The 22,041-nt window shown below is 40.2% G+C and overlaps 1 protein-coding gene across 1 annotated transcript in view; it reads right to left on the bottom strand.

Annotated features, from left to right (window-relative positions):
• Window positions 1–22,041, bottom strand: part of LOC122793403 (alcohol dehydrogenase class-3-like) — a 279,913-nt gene that overhangs the window by 172,230 nt on the left and 85,642 nt on the right. Inside the window, exon 3 of the mRNA XM_044061378.1 lies at window positions 10,725–10,905. Within this exon, the coding sequence (XP_043917313.1) occupies window positions 10,725–10,905 (181 nt within the window). The remainder of the gene's footprint in view (window positions 1–10,724; window positions 10,906–22,041) is intronic.

Here is a 22,041-nt window from a genome sequence, read left to right on the forward strand (position 1 = left end):
GCATCACAACATTGGCTGGATGGCCTCCTTCAGCGATATGAATTGTCTCTAATTAGATCAAGAACACTGTTCAAGCTGGAAGATACTGAAGTTATTAAACGTGCACTTGCGTTCAAGTCCTTTGCTGATGGCATTGACTTTTCTAAATACCAGCTCTCCAACATGATTGCTATGGATGAAACTGCAGTGTTTATGGGCTTAGGATCTCAAACAACAATTGATTAGAGGGGTGCCTCGTCAGTCTACATTCCCTCCACTGGTTACGAGAGTGCACATGTTACCTGTATTTTGGCAATTCGTCTAGTTGGAAAGAAAACCCCACCTCTAATCATTAGTAAGGGAAAGAAAGATAAGATTGAATGTGTTTCAGGCATTTACATTCTTGAAACCGAAAAAGCCTGGTGCACACAAGCAGCTATAAGGAAGTGGGTCGATGTAATGCTGCCACTTGTTTTGCGAGGAGGCAAAAGAGGTCTGCTAGCCTGGGATTCAGCCAGCACTCACCATGATAAAGAAATGAAGAAATTCCTCGCACAGAGAAGAATAGATCAAATAATGATTCCCACAGGAATGACTGCCTATCTCCAGACTCTTGATATTGCAATAAACAAGCCATTCAATGACCATTTGCACATGGAACTCAATGACTACACTGAAAACAGAATGGAGAGAAATCGGCATGGAAACTTTGTGAAGCCTAGCTTGCAAGAGGTCATGACTTGGGTGAAAAATTCATGGGATGAAATCACTGACAGCTGTGTTGCCAATGCACTATGAGCAGGCTACTTGGACAAGCAGTGTTCATTTAAGGAGAGCTCTATTGCTAGGCATGACAGATTGGGGCCAATGGTTCTACAGCAAATGGAGTCACAAGAAATTCAGGTCAAAATTCAGGGGTTGGAGACTTATGATAATGTTCCAGAAGAAGATGACATGACTGTATTTGGATAACTGTGAAAGCCAAGGTGCAGATAATCTGAAGCTGAAATGTTTGGTGCACTGTTTATGTAGAATTCTCACACAACTGTTAACGTGTTACTTAGAACTGTTGTCCAATAACAGAAAAGTAAGAAATAAATGTCAATTTGTGTACATGAATAAATGTTAATTTTTGTACATGAATAAATGTCGATTTGTGTTCATTAATAAATGCAGATTTTTGTACATGACTAAATTAATAAAGGTAGATTGTTGGACGGTGTGGGTAAATAAGGCATCCCCTGATAATAAGCCCTAATGCATATTTTGGCAGGGGAAAGAGTACAAGACCTTTCAGGGAAATATGGTATATTTTATATATATATATATATATATATATATATATATATATATATGTGTGTGTGTGTGTGTGTGTGTGTGTGTGTGTGTGTGCGTGTGTGTGTTTATACACACACATACACACATATATATTTCTTGTACTTCTAGTAATATTATATTCAGTATAAAGCTGGCACATTAGTGTTTTAGCTGTATTAATGAATATACATGTCTTTTTGCTATATGAAGGCCTTCTGCCACAGAGATGGAATGGTTAACATCCCATAGACCTCTTTCATACCAGAAAGCATTGCAATTCCTTCTGCTGTAACTCAGGGAAACCATATTTAAAGATGCACTAGAGGTCTTAGCTGCATACAATGCATACAAATGGCCGCACTTTATTTTTATTTTTAGCTGGTAGGTTTTTGCTTACCATCAGCTATCATGAGATAAAGAAAATCCAACAATCCATTCTATGATTGTCCCTGTTAAATACATTTTCAGTGATTAACAGTGATCTAACCTCCCTTACCTCAGCGCCCTATTTAAAAGCAAACTGAAACATACCTTAAAGCACAATGGTTATAACTCTGACTAACTACCTCACTTACCAGTGGGTATTACTCATCTTATCTGCATGTGCTAGATACTTTTCTGTTACCTAAAAAGAGTATGCATCTGTACAGATGAAAAATGTTTACTTGTGATTTCATTGCTATGACTAACTATACCAGATATGTACTAAATTTGTGAGTAAAATTCCAATGTAAAGTAAAAAACTGTAATGTACCTCAGTTTTTTTTGTAAAATCTTTCTTACTGTAAATAATATTGTAAATGTGGAGCTTTTCTTCCCGGACTTGTACTGAAAATGGACATGTATCCAGTTGGACTAGCCCGGTCAACAAATGTAAAATAAAAATAAAATAAATAAATAAAAAATAAAATAACTTTCTGCCCTCTGACCTCTTTGACTATAATTTTAAATATTACATTGTGGTTAAAGGTATTCTGGAATAAAACTGAATATTCATATGACCTCCTTCCTTTTGCATTATGTAGAGGATGTCATGAGGTAACAATAGAAGGAGTTACATAGTAAGGAGCTGCCATTAGAGACCAGTTTGTCTTGCAGTTAAACATATTAGTTTGTTGGGGGGGTTAGTAATACCACCTACCAAATTTAGGTTTGCAAAAATGTCCTCGGGTGTGTGTGCCTGCACATGTGCATAGTAAAAAGCCACTGTCAGTACAGATCTCTTGGTGTGTGTGTGTGTGTGTGTGTGTGTGTGTGTGTGTGTGTGTGTGTGTGTGTGTGTGTGTGTGTGTGTGTGTGTGTGTACGCAAATGCGCCTGCACATGTGCATAGGAATAAGTCACTCTCTGCACAAATCTTTTGGTGTGTGTGTGTGTGTGTGTGTGTGTGTGTGCGTGTGTGCGCGTGCGTGCGCGTGTGTGTGTATGTGTGTGTGTGTGTGTATGTGTGTGTGTGTGTGTGTGTGTGTGTGTGTGTGTGTATGCATGTGCACATGTTTAGGTGTAAGCCACTGCCTGTGCAAACCTCTTGAATTTGCAATGTCACATACAACCAGAAGTAAATGTATAGCTTGCATGGGAGCAGGATTAAATCATTGAACAGATAGTAAGGCATTCCTTCTCTACTGAAGTAAAGACAGTCTCCCAAGTATTGATACAAAAGTGATAACAAAACCCTGTCTGGGTAATTACCAATTTCCAGTACACACAACATAGGTTCATAGATTCATAGGTGAGTACTAGGCTAATGGCCCTGGAGCTTTTACAAGCCTAATCCATATAAGTGCTCTGACATCTTGCTGGCTGACGTTAGTTCCCAGTACCTCTATCAAGTAGAGCCACTGAAGTGATCCCCAGGGTGAACATTCTAGTACCCATTCACTCAGCAAGATTTCTCTTGAAGAGGGACAGCGAGGTGCTCTGCTTGACATCTATGGGAAGTCTATTCCACAGCATGGGCAGTCTCTCTGGGTGATGAACCTGCCCTTCCAGCATGTTTTGCTGATTGTGGTAATGAGGTTGAGGTCTCTGGAGTGTGTGTGGTGCAGAGTAATTGGGATTTCTTTAGATTCAGCATTTCTAACAGAGCTGGGACAGACATGGCTTTGTAAGTCAAGCAAAGATTGCCTCTATGTAGGCAATATGAAACAGAGAATAGCTGGAATCTTTTGAGTCTGTCCATGTAGGACATGTGTTTAATGCCTAGGATCCTCTTCGTGAGGTACTTCTGTGGCCTCTCTAACTGTTGCATTTGTCTAGTGAGGTACATGCCAAATGGGACATTATACTCTATGCTTGGTCTAATGAGGGAAGAGTAGAGAGAGATGATGACCTCTTTCTTCCTGGATGCAAAACCCTTGGTGATGAGATGTGCCACATAAAATAACTTTCTGACCACAGTGGCAATGTGGTGGTCGAAGGAGAGGTTGTTGTCAACCTGTGTCCCCAGATCTCTTATAACACCTTGAGTGTTCAGTGGGCTCCCATCAATATGGTAATTATTGGGAACTGAGTTTTTACCAAAGGGGATGATGACACTTTTTTTTGGCATTAAGCTTAAGGCCATGGTTTTGACACCAGTCATCGGTCTCAGTGAAGCCTTTCTGTAGGATGTCTGCATCATTTGGGGAGTTAATAATAGCTCCCAGCTTGCAGTTGTCTGCAGATATGGTCAGCCAGAGTTCTTTTGTGTTGGCCTGGACTTCTTGAGAAGTAGATGCCGAACAGGAGAGGAGCCAGAATCAATCCCTGTGGGACTCCACTCGTGACTGGTCGGCAGTCTGACTTGGAGTCTACTACTTTCACACTGTGTGTTCTATCTGTGAGCCAATTTGCAACCCACCTAGTGATACAGGGATTGATGCCTAGTTTGGTGAGTTTATCAATAATTCCCGAGTGAGGAATGGTATTAAAGGCCTTGGCCAGATCAAGGTAGGCTGTATGCACTGCCTTACCTTCATTCACAGCCCTGGTGACTAACTCAAAGAAGTCAACCAGGTTGAGCAGGCATGATCTCCCTTTCACAAAGCCAAACTGCGTGAAGTCTAGAGTTTGGAGATTTCTAATATCTTTGTTAATCAGGTCCATGATGATGATGTGTTCCTTAGCTTTACATATCACACTCGTCAGCCTAATGGGGTGATAATTGCCAGGGTCTGTAGTTGCTCTCCCTTTATGTAGCAGTGCGCCATTTGGTACAGACAAAGGCTGAGGTGAGGCTGTGACTGAACAGGTTACACAGATGTGGTGCCAATTCACTTTATAGTTCATGTAGAACACAGCCAGGGATGTTATCGGGTCCCATTGAAGTTGTATTCTTGGCCTTGGACAATGCAGCTTTAACCTCTGCTGCAGTAATGCTAGGTGCCTGGCATTCTTCCGGTATTATGATTGGCACTTTAGGGGGGGAGAGAGGAGTAAAGTTGGAACTAAATCTGTCGGCCAGTATCTTGGCAATATCCAGTCTGTCTTTTAGTGTACAATAAATACTTACATTTATGTTTACTATACGGGCTGGTCTTAGCCAGTCATATACATTTATCTGCATACATGGAGAGTTAGATTTAAGGGTGAATGCATTTTGCAGACAGATGCACAAAAATGGCCCAGTTATGTTTTATATTTTTAGCTTGTAGCAGATCCTGAACTGTTAAGTTACTGCTGCAGAACTTTCACTTTGATTATTTTCGATGCAGTCAAAAAATCTTTAATAAAAGAAAAGTGGAAAATGAAAAGTAAACTGTGGCCAGGACATTATAATTCTGTTCCTGGCATTTTTTCAAAGGTCACATTCGTTACCTTGCCACTGTCGTCCTCTGTAGGCACCTCCTCTGGATTGGTTTCTGCCTCTGGAACGTCTATTCCTGCCCCTTTGAAATTTTGTGGAGTCAGGAAAGGACCAATTTTGGCAGGCCAGTTCCTGCTAAACCTTGGGGTTGAACCTGCAAGAAATCTTTAACAGTTTGAACAGATTTTGCCTTTTCTTCCATTTTCTTCATAACCTGCTGGGCAGGTGTACCAAACAAACTTGTCTTGTCCATAGGAGCATCTAGCAGCTTAGCTTTAACATGATCCGGTAAAGCTTGTTCCTTTAGCCATGCATGCCTTCTTATCACTGTGCCTGTCATGGCTGATCTAAATGAAGCCTCCAGTGCATCATAGCCACATTTTAAGGAATGGTTGCTAACCTGTTGTATGTTATTTACCATCTCTATTACATATTTCTTATCAAGAGATTCATCAGTGGTTAGTTTTTTAGTTAACTGATCAAGCATAAACTCTTGGTATTGTATCATGTGAAACTGACAGTTTAAAGCTCTAGCTGAGAGAGTAGCTGAAGTGTAGACCTTTTTACCCCATCTGTCTAATGACCTTGCTTCCCTTTCAGAAGGAGTAGGGTTTTTAGCTATGGTCGCGGCTACTGCCTTGGGACCCTGGGATATAGTTTCTGGGTCTGCAAGTGGGGCCTTGTAAAGGTGGTGATGAGTATCTGGCACCCTGTAAAATCTGTCTGGTTTGGCAGGGGCTGGGGGTAAAGAATCTGGAGCGGAGCAAACATCATTGAAAGCATCATCCACTACAGAGAGAACAGGAGGTATAGCTAAGGGCCTGTGCTGTGGGAGGTGCAGAAAGGTCCTAAGTCTTTTTCTGGAGTCTGAAAAATCCTGTTGCTGCCATTGGAACTGTTCTCGCATGGCATGCAAGGTTTCCCCAAAGGAGAATTCTTCTGGTGGGGAGGCTGCTGGAATGGATTCTTCAGCATCAGAATCTTCAAAGTTGGAGAAGGGAGCCTCTGGCTGGTCAGTTAAGTCTGATTCATCAGCAGATTCATCAGAGGACACTGGCTCAGGGGGCTCTGCCCTAGGTCTCTTCTCTGGGGGTTGAGAGGCCCTATCTGGGTGAGATTGAGATCCTCTGATTAAAGAAATTAAATCTTCTGCCAAAGAAAGCATTTGGGAACTAGAAGAGGGCCTGGATGAGGGGGGTTTAACAGGCACTGTTTTAGTAGTCTTGGCTGCTTTAGCCCTGGCGAAGGCCTTAATGGACATGGCTGCTGGAGGCCTAGCAGCACCACGTGCTGGGGTAGAGACATCCAGGGGGATGGTGTCTGATAAGTCAACCACCGTAGTGGGTAAAATTTCTGAGGTCGATTCAAGAGTTGTAGCAGGGGCCTCAGTTGTAGGAATAGGTTCAGCTGTACTTAGATCAGTTTTCTCGGTTTCGGCCGAAACCGAGACACTCATGATTTGCTTAACCATGGTTTCGCCGAAACCGCGGACCGCGAAAGTGTCGGTCTTTATCTTTGCGTTTTGGTAGATTGGGTAGTCGGAGGATCCGACGGCATAATGTACGCAAAATCAGAACCGAAAAACTGTTCTGCAAACTCCGACCGACGCCTAAGCGTTCGTCGGTTGAAGGAAGCACAGGCCGAACAGGCTGCTACGTCGTGGGCTGGGCCTAAACAAGGCAGACAGTAAGAGTGGAAATCTTTATGAGGTATTTGTTTCCCACAGGTTAAACAATTGTTAACTTTTTCTGACATCGGCTGAGGCAAGAAAGAGTCCCAACGGGTACTTAGCTTTAGAAGTCTTCAAAGTAGTATTCGGTAGAAGTAATCTCTGGATCCGACCGACCGGCACTTGCGAACAGCTTCTGCTTCGGGCGCCACGCGGCAAGAAAGACTGAGGAAAATGGCGTCGACTGATGCTTTTATACCCGAAGACCAACAGAGATGACGTCGGGTGGAGTGCGACATCAGCCGAAGCCGGACCCGGACTTTGGAATCCGGCCGACTGAAGGGCTGTCTGACGACAGGACAACCCAGTTGTTATGACTGCAGATGCATCCATGAAGGACATCCATATTTAAAGATGCACTAGAGGTCTTAGCTGCATACAATGGCATACAAATGGCCGCACTTTATTTTTATTCTTAGCTGGTAGGTTTTTGCTTACCATCAGCTATCATGAGATAAAGAAAATCCAACAATCCATTCTATGATTGTCCCTGTTAAATACATTTTCAGTGATTAACAGTGATCTAACCTCCCTTACCTCAGCACCCTATTTAAAAGCAAACTGAAACCATACCTTAAAGCACAATGGTTATAACCCTGACTAACTACCTCACTTACCAGTGGGTATTACTCATCTTATCTGCATGTGCTAGATACTTTTCTGTTACCTAAAAAGAGTGTGCATCTGTACAGCTGAAAAATGTTTACTTGTATTTTCATTGCTATGACTAACTATACCAGATATGTACTAAATTTGTGAGTAAAATTCCAATGTAAAGTAAAAAACTGTAATGTACCTCAGTTTTTTTTGTAAAATCTTTCTTACTGCAAATAGTATTGTAAATGTGGAGCTTTTCTTCCCGGACTTGTACTGAAAATGGACATGTATCAAGTTGGACTAGCCCGGTCAACAAATGTAAAATAAAAATAAAATAAATAAATAAAAAATAAAATAACTTTCTGCCCTCTGACCTCTTTGACTATAATTTTAAATATTACATTGTGGTTAAAGGTATTCTGGAATAAAACTGAATATTCATATGACCTCCTTCCTTTTGCATTATGTAGAGGATGTCATGAGGTAACAATAGAAGGAGTTACATAGTAAGGAGCTGCCATTAGAGACCAGTTTGTCTTGCAGTTAAACATATTAGTTTTTTGGGGGGGTTAGTAATACCACCTACCAAATTTAGGTTTGCAAAAATGTCCTCGGGTGTGTGTGCCTGCACATGTGCATAGTAAAAAGCCACTGTCAGTTACAGATCTCTTGGTGTGTGTGTGTGTGTGTGTGTGTGTGTGTGTGTGTGTGTGTGTGTGTGTGTGTGTGTGTGTGTGTGTGTGTAAATGCGCCTGCACATGTGCATAGGAATAAGTCACTCTCTGCACAAATCTTTTGGTGTGTGTGTGTGTGTGTGTGTGTGTGTGTGTGTGTGTGCATGTGCGCGCGTGCGCGTGTGTGTGGGTGTGTGTGTGTGTGTGTGTGTGTGTGTATGCATGTGCACATGTTTAGGTGTAAGCCACTGCCTGTGCAAACCTCTTGAATTTGCAATGTCACATACAACCAGAAGTAAATGTATAGCTTGCATGGGAGCAGGATTAAATCAGTGAACAGATAGGAAGGCATTCCTTCTCTACTGAAGTAAAGACAGTCTCCCAAGTATTGATACAAAAGTGATAACAAAACCCTGTCTGGGTAATTACCAATTTCCAGTACACACAACATAGGTTCATAGATTCATAGGTGAGTACTAGGCTAATGGCCCTGGAGCTTTTACAAGCCTAATCCATATAAGTGCTATGACATCTTGCTGGCTGACGTTAGTTCCCAGTACCTCTATCAAGTAGAGCCACTGAAGTGATCTCCAGGGTGAACATTCTAGTACCCATTCACTCAGCAAGATTTCACTTGAAGAGGGACAGCGAGGTGCTCTGCTTGACATCTATGGGAAGTCTATTCCACAGCATGGGCAGTCTCTCTGGGTGATGAACCTGCCCTTCCAGCATGTTTTGCTGATTGTGGTAACGAGGTTGAGGTCTCTGGAGTGTGTGTGGTGCAGAGTAATTGGGATTTCTTTAGATTCAGCATTTCTAACAGAGCTGGGACAGACATGGCTTTGTAAGTCAAGCAAAGATTGCCTCTATGTAGACAATATGAAACAGAGAATAGCTGGAATCTTTTGAGTCTGTCCATGTAGGACATGTGTTTAATGCCTAGGATCCTCTTCGTGAGGTACTTCTGTGGCCTCTCTAACTGTTGCATTTGTTTAGTGAGGTACATGCCAAATGGGACATTATACTCTATGCTTGGTCTAATGAGGGAAGAGTAGAGAGAGATGATGACCTCTTTCTTCCTGGATGCAAAACCCTTGGTGATGAGATGTGCCACATAAAATGACTTTCTGAACACAGTGGCAATGTGGTGGTCGAAGGAGAGGTTGTTGTCAACCTGTGTCCCCAGATCTCTTATAACGCCTTTAGTGTTCAGTGGGCTCCCATCAATATGGTAATTATTGGGAACTGAGTTTTTACCAAAGGGGATGATGACACTTTTTTTTGGCATTAAGCTTAAGGCCATGGTTTTGACACCAGTCATCGGTCTCAGTGAAGCCTTTCTGTAGGATGTCTGCATCATTTGGGGAGTTAATAATAGCTCCCAGCTTGCAGTTGTCTGCAGATATGGTCAGCCAGAGTTCTTTTGTGTTGGCCTGGACTTCTTGAGAAGTAGATGCCGAACAGGAGAGGAGCCAGAATCAATCCCTGTGGGACTCCACTCGTGACTGGTCGGCAGTCTGACTTGGAGTCTACTACTTTCACACTGTGTGTTCTATCTGTGAGCCAATTTGCAACCCACCTAGTGATACAGGGATTGATGCCTAGTTTGGTGAGTTTATCAATAATTCCCGAGTGAGGAATGGTATTAAAGGCCTTGGCCAGATCAAGGTAGGCTGTATGCACTGCTTTACCTTCATTCACAGCCCTGGTGACTAACTCAAAGAAGTCAACCAGGTTGAGCAGGCATGATCTCCCTTTCACAAAGCCAAACTGCGTGAAGTCTAGAGTTTGGAGATTTCTAATATCTTTGTTAATCAGGTCCATGATGATGTGTTCCTTAGCTTTACATATCAGACTCGTCAGCCTAATGGGGCGATAATTGCCAGGGTCTGTAGTTGCTCTCCCTTTATGTAGCAGCGCGCCATTTGGTACAGACAAAGGCTGAGGTGATGCTGTGACCAAACAGGTTACACAGATGTGGTGCCAATTCACTTTGTAGTTCATGTAAAACACAGCCAGGGATGTTATCGGGTCCCATTGAAGCTGTATTCTTGGCCTTGGACAATGCAGCTTTAACCTCTGCTGCAGTAATGCTAGGTGCCTGGCATTCTTCCGGTATTATGACTGGCACTTTAGGGGGGGAGAGAGGAGTAAAGTTGGAACTAAATCTGTCGGCCAGTATCTTGGCAATATCCAGTCTGTCTTTTAGTGTACAATAAATACTTACATTTATGTTTACTATATGGGCTGGTCTTAGCCAGTCATATACATTTATCTGCATACATGGAGAGTTAGATTTAAGGGTGAATGCATTTTGCAGACAGATGCACAAAAATGGCCCAGTTATGTTTTATATTTTTAGCTTGTAGCAGATCCTGAACTGTTAAGTTACTGCTGCAGAACTTTCACTTTGATTATTTTAGATGCAGTCAAAAAATCTTTAATAAAAGAAAAGTGGAAAATGAAAAGTAAACTGTGGCCAGGACATTATAATTCTGTTCCTGGCATTTTTTCAAAGGTCACATTCACAAATATGTGAGAAACATGCAATTTATATTGTGTAGTACCAGGTAGTTAATGACATGTTTTCGACTTTTCTACATCAGCAAACAAAACGCATTTTTCTTTAGAAATATCCATACCAGGTTTAACATTAGTCACTCCTTCACCAACACTTTCCACGATTCCTGCTCCTTCATGGCCCAGGATCATTGGGAATGTCCCCAGATTTACACCAGGTAAAGGAATATCATCCCTGTCGGTAGGTGCAGCTGTACAGTGCATCGCATGGGCATCAGTGTGGCAAACCCCAGTGGCTACAATCTGCAAAGAAGTAAAATTATAAGGCAGTCCATTTCTTCTCTAATTTTACAAACAAATTATGAAACAATTCACTTGCTCTTTTATTATTTATTCATAAGCTATAGCTATTGCTGTGCGGTGCTGTATAGGCTTGCTAGTAACCAGAATGCATTGTGGAGTTGAATGTATCCATGAGCAGCACAACAAAGAAACAACCATCCTGATGCCAAAGCCACTGCATTTGGCTAATATGATAAAAATATTGTTTGACAGAGATACTGTTCAAACATAAAGAACTGGAAATCAGCAGCTACCAGAGCTGAAGAGGTACACATCAGATTGCTTTGCAAGTAGCTTCTTGAACTGTCTAGTTACTTACTCACTTATTTTATTTGTTAAACAGGTGGGTGTGCTGACCCATGTTGATTCATTCAGTCACAGCACAGCACAGCTCATTAGGGATAACAAAATGCATTATATAAAATGCAGGGTTTAAAACAAGTAGATGTCAATACATACAATAGATAAATGTTCTAAAGTGCAAACTTGTTGTATTGCTTGCTTACATGGGATGGACTCACTCTAGGGGATGATTTTGCTTCTGTGAGGTTAGAAGACCAATAATTATATTACCAGCTTGATACACAGAGGTAGGAGGGAAATGGGACAATTTGTGGAGAGAAGGCATTAGCTGGCATTATTAATTTACATGCATAATAGTTTACCATAGTCCTAACAACATTTGAAATGCACCTTATAAACACATTAGAAATTATAGTCTGAAAATAGATAAGGACCACATTATCAAGCTAGTCTTCCTGTTTTTGTATCTTCTGGATACACTGCAGATCTTGCTTAGTGGATAGTTTATTTCGTTTTTCACCAATATAAGATTTGTCTTATGTTATATTCCTAAATGCCATCGTCATTAAAAAGGCTGCTCCAATCATCAATCACCTTTTCCATGTAAAAATATTTCCTTATAGCCTTCATAATCATTTGATGTCCTATTCTCACATTGTGCCCTCTTTTTCTCATATGTCTTTCTTTTTGTGAAACATTGTACCCAATTGGACTCCAAAGATTCCCATGAGTTACTTAAATGTTTGTATTATATCCCTCAATGCCTCTTTCTTCAGGATTGTAAACACTGAGCTGCCATAACCTTCCTTTATATGACTTCTGTTAAAGACAGACTGTGCACCTTTTTTGTTGTCCTACTCTGTCTGTAGTCTGTGTATATAATGGTGTCAGTGAAGTCTCCAGAACTGCACACTGTATTCCAGGTATAGCAAGCCAACTGCCTAAACACAAGGAAAATAACTTCTCATTTTGTACAGGCTGTATCACTTGCTAGGAATGCTAGTACTCAATCTGATTTCCTTGCTGGTTTGTCATATTGCTTAAGTTTTTTGATTGTCTGATAGGAGTGTCAAAAATCAATTTTGACTTCTGTGCTGCTATTGCTACCTCTTTACTCATACAGTCAGTTTGTAGTTTATTGTTTCCAATATGCATCCTTTTACATGTTTTGCATTTGGTGTGACTACCATATGTGAGATTATTCCTCCATTTTGCCAAACACCTTATTTTTAATGCTTATGAATCAACCCAGTTGTATGACTTTCTGCCTTCAGCAAAAAAGCATAGTTATCCAGTTGGACCTTTGAATGTCATTTAAATAGAAAGCATTAAGGAGTGATTACAGCAGTGAACCCATATGGTACACTATCACTTTGAGTACCCCATATGATACTTACACTGGTCGATTAAGTGTATCTTGGGCCCTGGGAAGTTTCTAAATCATGGGACTTCCCCACGCTGACATTTGTGGACAGCGCATAATTGCTATGTTCATGTTCTTTTGGATTCACTTTCTTGACTGCTATAAGACCATTTGAAATGTTGTTAATACACTACTGCCTGTACCCATCAATTACAGACACTTGATGAAGTAGACTTCAAAGAAAAAAATTCCCAAATTAGAGATTCCATCTTGGTTTACACAAATGCGCACTAGTTTTGCAAAGTCAGACTAATGACTATTTAACTTGATCATGAGAGCCCAAGGGTCAGCCATTCTTATCCGCAGACAACCCAGCAATTATAGCCCTACAGCTGACTTATTACACCTTAGATGTCTAATTATGGTAAAAACAAATAACTATGGATTCACTAACTCAAATTTCAAGTTTGTTTCAGACAAGCATACAGTAGCTCAGCTATTCCAGTCATTTCACATAAATGCACACTAGTCCTGCAAAGCAAGACTTTTTAGCTTGAGCAAACAAAAATATATGTTAATTTCATCCATAGACTGACCATACCCTCACCCAGCAATTATATCACTTTTTTGAGTATATCTCATCTTATCATGATAAAAATAATACCAATCAACCGTTTAGTGTAAGGATCAGGTACAAAGTATCAAAATCTGGGACAGTACTGTTAGATACTTAAAATGCTGCTGGAGTAAAAGTATTTGCATTGACATGCTTTTTCTGATGGCTATAATGTCTAAAACACAAATGTGTGTCATTATTTAATGTCTGAAACCCTCAATGTTTAACTAAAAAATATGAGCAGCAGATCAAAACGTGAGACAAATCCAAGGACATTTTGTGAAATCAGGAACAGTTTCAACTTCATTTCACATATAAAATAGGTGGAGAATAAATATTCCAACTTATTTCACACAAATGACAAATGCCACTGATCTTATAAAGCCAGATCTTAAACTGAGCAAACTATAAGCTAGGAAGTTACTTTCATCTACAGTCAGTCTCCCTCTCCTTATTTAGTGACTGCATTTCTCAAAAAAAAGTAATGCTGCCTTTCTTTTAACTCAGGAGTCCAGACAAGAGAAACCATCCACTTCACCAGTTAATATTATTGCAGCTTTCTAGTCTTTACTGTCCCAAAGATTTATGGGAAGGTAAAATGTAGACAACTGTGGCTGCTTTGGATAGGACCACTGTGGTCTGTTTATTCATTTATTCATTTTTATATTAAAGAAATATTTATTTACTATGAACACATCAAATAGATAGATATAAAATTAATAAATAAAGTGCCCCCCACTGGGACAGCATCACTGTCCCACTCTACAGATGTAGATGGCAAGTACCATGAGTATACGGGGAAACTATTTGCAGTGTCATTTAAAGATCAAGTGCAAAGGTCTGAAACAGAACATTGTTAAAACCTTCCATTTCAGTTTTTACATGAACTGGACTGGTGTTTATTCTTAGTGAGGTGGCAGGTTATACACTGGATGCATTATTGTTTGGTAAATTAAGTTTTTAAAAATACACTTGCATGCTCATAGTGCTTATGTGTCATCTGGTGCCTTTTGACAGCAAGGAGTGTCCATAGGCAATTTACTGACACATTCTGAGGTCCATTAAAAAGTATGAAACTCCAGTGTCTGGTTGGAATTCTCACTTTATTTTTATTCACACAGAAAAGTACAAAGGGCCAAATGAAGGGATACTTTGCCATGGAAATCTAATACACTTAGATGCAATAGCCATACTTATTTAACTATGCTTTACTAATAACTATAGAGTGCTGTTAATTATGTTTTACTAGTAACTATAGAGCACTGTTAAGTATGCTTTGCTAGTAACTATAGAGTGCTGTTACTTATGTTTTACTAGTAATTATAGAGCGCTGTTAACTATGTTTTACTAGTAACTATAGAGTGCTGTTAACTATGTTTTACTAGTAACTATAGAGCACTTTTGACTATGGTTTACTAGTAACTATAGAGCACTGTTAACTATGCTTTACTAGTAACTATAGAGCACTGTTAACTATGTTTTACTAGTAATTATAGAGCACTGTTAATTATGTTTTACTAGTAACTATAGAGCACTGTTAACTATTTTTTACTAGTAACTATAGAGCGCTGTTAACTATGCTTTACTTGTAACTACAAAGTGCTGTTAATTAAGTTTTACTTGTAACTATAGAGCGCTGTTAACTATGTTTTACTAGTAAAAAACACAATACCTTGTAAAGAATTGCCCAGAAAACAACCTGTAGTAGAACAAATTTAATGTACTTCACAGATAAAAACTCAATACAAAAGTAAAAAACTCCAGTCAAGCGCATTCCTCCATAAAAATTCAGGGCTTCATCAGAACAACTTAACAGAATTACAAGTAGTTTAAATAGTGATCAGAACAACTTAACAGAATTACAAGTAGTTTAAATAGTGAAAAAACAACACCTCCCATCAATTAAAATTAGGGACATCATCACTACTTAAAGGTCCAGTATAATTAAAAATCTGGAACTAAAACAGTCATGTTAAAATAGTGGATTTGTTTTTCAAAATAGGCATTAGGGAACAGCAATCATTAATACCTGGACTAGTACTGGCATTTAACCTCAGTTGTTATGGTAAACACTTAAATTCAGTACATAAGTTAACTAAAATGAGTTAGCAGTGCTAAACATAACTAAACTTTATCTAACAAAATTAGATACTGAGTGGGTGGCCATGGGCCCCTCTACAGCTAAGGACCCTGAGTGGCACTCCAATTCCCCCTATTATAATCCACCATAGAGTACCTACTTTTTACAGTCTTTTTAAGTACTAACTTTTTACAATCATTTCATCTGAATGAACTATAGCTGGGATTCAGAAAGGCTTACTGGGTGGAGAGAGCCTTAACAAGGGAGTTTTCCCTTTCATGCTACACTTTTCAAATTTTTAGGCTGCCATACCTTTGAGATTTCTCACTAGTACAGGGCTCAGCATGGAGGCAGCCTCACTGGTAGAGCCGCATACTAATGCAATAATTGGGGGGGGGGTTACTAATGCTAATTAACCACATGTTCTCCCCTAGAAATGCCAGCAGCTCCTGATGTACACTGTAAAATATCATTGTTGGTGGAAAAAATGAATTCCAACAAAAGATGGCAGGTACCCATTCACTCTTATGGAAGTAGATGAGGTGCAGGCTAGTTCAGCAAAGTTAGGGGATGGAGTTTGTTAATATATATATATATATATATATATATATATATATATGTGTGTGTGTGTGTGTGTGTGTGTGTGTGTGTGTGTGTGTGTGTGTGTGTGTGTGTGTTTGGACATGTGTGTGCATGTCTGTTAGGGAATGACTGAAGCTACATGAGTGTGTGTGTGTGTGTGTGTGTGTGTGTGTGTGTGTGTGTGTGTGTGTGTGTGTGTGTGTGTGTGTGTGTGTGTGTGTGTGTGTATGTGTGAGTGTCTGCCTTTTCAACACAATGCATGGGCTGTTACGGAAAGAAATACTGCCATAATGTCCGACAACACTCGTCTTAACTAGAGTGCAATTCAGAAACATAGCACTATTACTATTTTACACCCCACTCCAAGACTCTATAAAATAATCATTAACTTTTTGTGCAGTACTGTGCCAAATATCAAGCTGGAATGAAAGCAATCCTCAATTCCAATTTTTTCTGGTTTACTAGCAAGATCACTCAAAAAAATCGATTACATTTTTTCTGAAATTACTTTCCTGATGTAAAGCATTGTTGCTCTGCATTCAGTGCCTTCTAGATATATCAAAATTGAGTCTGTCAAAATTATTCAATGATTCAGCCTCTGCCATGTTTTTAGTTATCAGTCTAATAAAAATACACTATATTTAGTTTCAGTGTTCTGTACTACATGGGCAAGAGGTAAGGAGCATACAGGGCCCAGTGACAGAGGCATTAACTGGTACATTTCAGTATCTCTAAGGCATAATCTGCACAGAATCTCAGTGATTGCTGCCTGCTTGAGACTACAGTACAGTTTATCCAGCCAAACATCTGCTAATATGGATTCTGCAGAGGGAACCTGGCTGTGAAAAGCATCAATCCCTTGTACATTTTCTCTCCTTACCGCCACAGCTTTATTTTTAGTGGGGTAGCTTTAGTTTCCATACAGGTAACACAGTCAAATTCTGCTGACATAGATTGGCTAGATGCCAAAAAGTTTCAGTACTCTAGGGATGAGGCCCTGCCATCCTGTTTTGGTAACCTGATCCTAAAGTGTCTCTCTGCTCCTGGCCATGACATCTTCCCTACATAGCAGGGTAGGCACCACTAAGGTACTGACTGTATGGGGGGGGGGTCTATATTAGAACACCGAAGTCCGCTATGAACAAACACCATTTGGGTGACACCAAATGTGAGAAAACAGGAAATATCACAAGAATGAACAGAGATCACTGTAGGGAATCCTTCCCTTTACTTCAATGTAGTGTGATCTCGGAGTTAGTATACTTAAGTAGCAGTGGTGTGGGGGGTGCAGGGGGCTTGCCCCCCTGCATAAAACACTTTATCACAGTTTGCCTGTGTCAGGTTTTTTTTTTGGATTTGATATTTCTGTTTTTTGCACAGTTGGTGTCGCCCAACTGGGATTCACTGTTTTCGGACTTCGCTGGTCTAATATAGACCCCTGTATGGGAGTCCCGCTAAGCAAGGAGTGGGTAATGAGATTTTGTAATATGCGACTGCAATAAATATCATTGCCTATTCCTTGTGGAGAATGATCCTGCTCAAGGACTCAGCAGATCTGCTAAATCAGGCTGAAATTGTCAGCTACCTCAACTCCTCCTGTACAGTAGCACATGCACTGTGGGAGCCTCCCTGCCTGCAGCTGCAGAGTTGTAATACAGGTGAAACTGCATGGTCATGTGGCTGTCCTGTTCAACAGTGCCACTTGTATGGCAATGGGAGAATGCATGCATGACAGGTACCATAGCTGTCATGCACTCATTCTGACCAAACCAAGGACTGGGATGGGCATATGAAAGCACTAGCCCATCAAGCACTAATAGCTATGTTTAAGTATTTTAGCTGTGCGTGCTGTCCCCACTGAAATTTGCAGATGACTTGCATGCAGGCTTATTGCACATATGTTTATCCATGACATCCCATCAATGGTTTGCCCACAGTAGCAGACCAACTCTATACCTGTATACAACTTGCCTCCTGCAGGTAGTCAGGGTTCCCCCATGTACTGCCTGCAGTACCAAGTCTTGCCTGCAGTGGATAGATATATTAAGATCAATGAGAGAATTACATGGCAGAGGGTCGATAATACTCCAAAAGTCAGAAGTCTGATAAAACAAATGAATGCAGTAATTAGGACTGTCCATAGAGATACATGTGATATAACAGAAGTAAACAGGATATATTACTGTGCTGCTAAATTAATAACTGAAAAAAAAGTTCTACCACAAGAACACAGCATAGCGAGGGAAAGGAAGGGGAGAAATTGAATACCATCATGGAAGTATCAAATAGAGAAAACTATAAAGCAATTAAGATAAGAAGTGTCACCCTTAGAAGAGTATAGAAGAGGGAATAGATTAACAAAAATACTAAGAAAGATAGCTGTGATAAAAGCAATACACAGTATTAGAACAGACCAGGATCTATCATGCACTATTGCAAATAACAAACTAAAAATTTCACACATGCGGAAAAACTTAGAAGATACACAGATAAATATAAAGGAGAAGTACAAAATAAGCAATTTATTGAAGTTTTGCAGAGAATTGGGAAACAAGGTAACAGGAATTGAAAGACTGACAAAAAAGAGGAAATAGATACATTTTGGAAAAATATCTATGAAGATCCTGTGGAACATAACAAAGATGCTAAATGGATAGAAGTAAAAGAAAGAATAAGAAGTTTAAAGGTGCAGGATATAAAATGGGATGTTGTAACAGCCAGAGAGATTGAAACAAAGTTAAGAAAAACCTCTAGTTGGAAAACCCCAAGGCCCAGATGCAGTACCTAACTTTTGGTTAAAAGTATTAACATCTTTGCATGAAGATTTAGCCATGAGTAATAACTATTTATATGCACACCCCAAAACGACACAAACTGGCTAACAAAAGGCAAAACAATGCTCCTACTTAAGAGTGAACCTGGAGTATAGACTAATAACTTGCCTTCCGAAGACATATAAACTATACACAGGAATTGATGGTGACAGAGTATATAGTCATTTAGAAGAAAACTCAATTATGGCAGTAGAACAAAAAGGCAATAAAAGAAAGTCATATGGAACAAAGGATCATTTGTTGTTAAATAAAGTCATACTGGAGAACTGTAAAAAGGGGAATAATTTAAGTATGGCATGGATTGACTATAAAAAAAAGCATTTGATAGTATCCCACACATTCATGGATAAAAGAGTGCTTAACAATGTATGAGATACACCCTATACTGATTGACTACATTGCAGTGACCATGAAACAGTGGCAGACCACTTTGCAATTAAGCCATGATAAAGGACAGATTATTACCCCAGGGATAAAAATTCAAAGGGGGATATTTCAGGGTGACTCTCTGTCACCATTGCTATTCTGCCTTGCCATTAACCCATTAAGCCATTTACTTAACAGCTTAGGCCATGGATACAATTTGGCTCCTAGAAAACAAAGTTGTAAAGACTTCTCATCTTCTCTTTGCCAATGATTCAAAACTGTACAGCTCATCAGACGAGGAACTGAAAGCACAGCTGCAGGTTGTCAAAACTTTTTCAGATGATATAAAAATGTCATTTGGTCTTGAGAAATGTGCTAAAGCAATCTTTAAAGCAGGAAAAGTGAAGCACTAGAGAAACATCAGTTTGGGACAAGAATATGATGTAAAAGAACTTAAGCAAGAGGGAGTGTATAAATATTTGGGAATTGATGAAGGATCAACAATAAAACATGAACAAATGTGAGTAAAACATAGAAAGGTACATACTTCAGAAGACTTAAATTAATCCTGAAAACAGCAACGACATCTAGGAACAAAATCCAAGCTATAAACCAATTTGCTCTTCCTGTCCTAACTTACAGTTTTGGAGTGACTGACTGGCCCCAAAATGTGTTGGATAGATTAGATAGTAAAACAAGAAGGATGCTTCATGTTCATTAAATGATTTATAAAAATCGGTGTATACCATAGGTTCAAATGTGTGCACTAGGCTAATGGCCCTGGGGCCTTTACAAGCCTTGCCATAGGATTACCCTGGCATAGTGCCACCCGACCTTAGTTCCAGGTGCCTCTGTCGAATAGAGCCACTGGTGTTATCCCCGAGATGAATTTTCTGTTTCTCATCCACTCATCAAGATTCCTCTTGAAGAGGTTCAGCGAGGTTCTCTGCTTGACATGTATGGGAAGTCTATTCCACAGTATGGGCAGTATCTGGGTTATGAACCTGTCTCTCCAGAATGTTCTGTTAATTGTGGTATTGAGGTTGAGGTCTCTGGAGTGTGTGGTGCAGAGGGATTTGGATTTCTTTAGATGTACCATTTCTAACAGAGCTGCACCAGACATGACTTTGTAAGTCAAGCAGAAATTGCCTCTAAGTAGGCGATATGAGACAGAGAATAGTTGGAGTTTTTTGAGTCTGTCCATATAGGACAAGTGCTTAAGGCCTCTGATCCTCTTTTTGAGGTACTTTTGCCTGCACTCCACTTGTTGCAGGTGTCTAGTGAGGTACATGCCAAATGGGAAATTGTACCGAATGATTGGCCTAATGAGGGAAGAGTAGAGGGAGACAATGACCTCTTTCTTCCTGGATGCAAAACTCTTAGTAATGAGATGTGCCACATAGAAGGACTTTCTGACCACAGTAGCTATCTGGCGATCAAAAGAGTGGTTGCTGTCAACCTGTGTTCCCAGATCTCTTACAACATCTTCTGTGTTCAGTGGACTACCATCAATGTGGCAATTCATGGGAACCAGGTTTTTCCCAAAGGGGATGACAACACATTTTTTTGGCATTGAGCTTAAGGCCATGGTTTTGACACCAGTTGTTGGTCACAGTAAGGCCATTCTGTAGCCTGTCAACATCACTTGGGGAGTTAATAATAGCTCCTAGCTTGCAATCGTCTGCAAACTTTGTCAGCCAGAGTCCCTTTGTGTTGGCCTGGACTTCAAAGAAGTAGATACCAAACAGGAGAGGACCCAGGACCGAACCCTGTGGGACCCCACTTGTGACTAACTGGCAGTCTGACTTGGAGTCAACTACTTTCACACTATGGGTTCTATCTGTGAGCCAGTTTGCAACCCACCTAGTGATATAGGGGTTGATGCCAAGCTTAGTGAGTTTTTCTATGATTTCTGAGTGGGGGATGGTATCAAAAGCCTTGACCAGATCAAGGAAGGCTGTATGAACCACCTTGCCTTCATCCACAGCTCTGGTGACTGACTCAAAGAAGTCGGCCAAGTTGAGCAGGCATGATCTACCCTTCACAAAACCAAACTGTGTGGGATCCAGAGTTTGGAGATTCCCTATATCCTTGTTTATTAGGTCCATGATGATGCGTTCCATAGCTTTGAATAAGCACATAGTACACACCTCCCAACCCATCAGAGTAAGCAATCTGTACAAAGCCATAAGGGACAATCATCCCACAAAGCCATAAACTCGATAGAATAACAGATTTAGCATAAGCACATAGCACACACCTCCCAACCCATCACAGTAAGCAATCTGTACAAAGCCATAAGGGACAATCATCCCACAAAAGCCATAAACTCTATAGAATAACAGGTTTAGCATAAGCACATAGTGCACACCTCCCAACCCGTCAGAGTAAGGAATGTGGACAAAGCCATAAGGGACAATCGTCCCTACAAAGTAGAAAATTGATAGAATAACAGGTTCAGCACTAGCATGGATATTCTGAAGGGTACAAATAAAAAAACACAACAAATAAAAAAATATTTTATATATGCAATAAAGTTTAAGCATAGCTGCGTGGGTGTGCCTGTTGCTTAGGTACGCTTAGCCCAGCTGAAACAGCATGATAAGTTAAAAAGCAATAGACATACAGCATAAGCATAAGTGCAATAGTGTAGCAGTTAGAGTGTATACCTTGTATGTAGTCATTCAAGGCACACCAAAGCCATTTCCAGTTTGCATGTGTAAACATTAAAATTTAAAACCTACTGTCAATGTGGAGCTTTTCTCCCGGGCCTCCGCTGAAAAAATGGATATATATCCAGTCCCTTCTTCCAACTTTTTGTATATTTATGTAAGAAGTAACTGATTTTTCTCAACCAGAGTAGTGTATTTGTTCCAGATGTGAGGTGTCAGTGTAATAAAGTAGTGAAACCCCCATATAAACACAAGTGCCCCATACAGTATAGTCACACAAG

This window comes from Protopterus annectens, chromosome 2.part0 (genome assembly GCF_019279795.1).
Source record: "Protopterus annectens isolate FY-2018-M chromosome 2.part0, PAN1.0, whole genome shotgun sequence".
Taxonomy (NCBI): Eukaryota; Metazoa; Chordata; order Ceratodontiformes; family Protopteridae; genus Protopterus; species Protopterus annectens.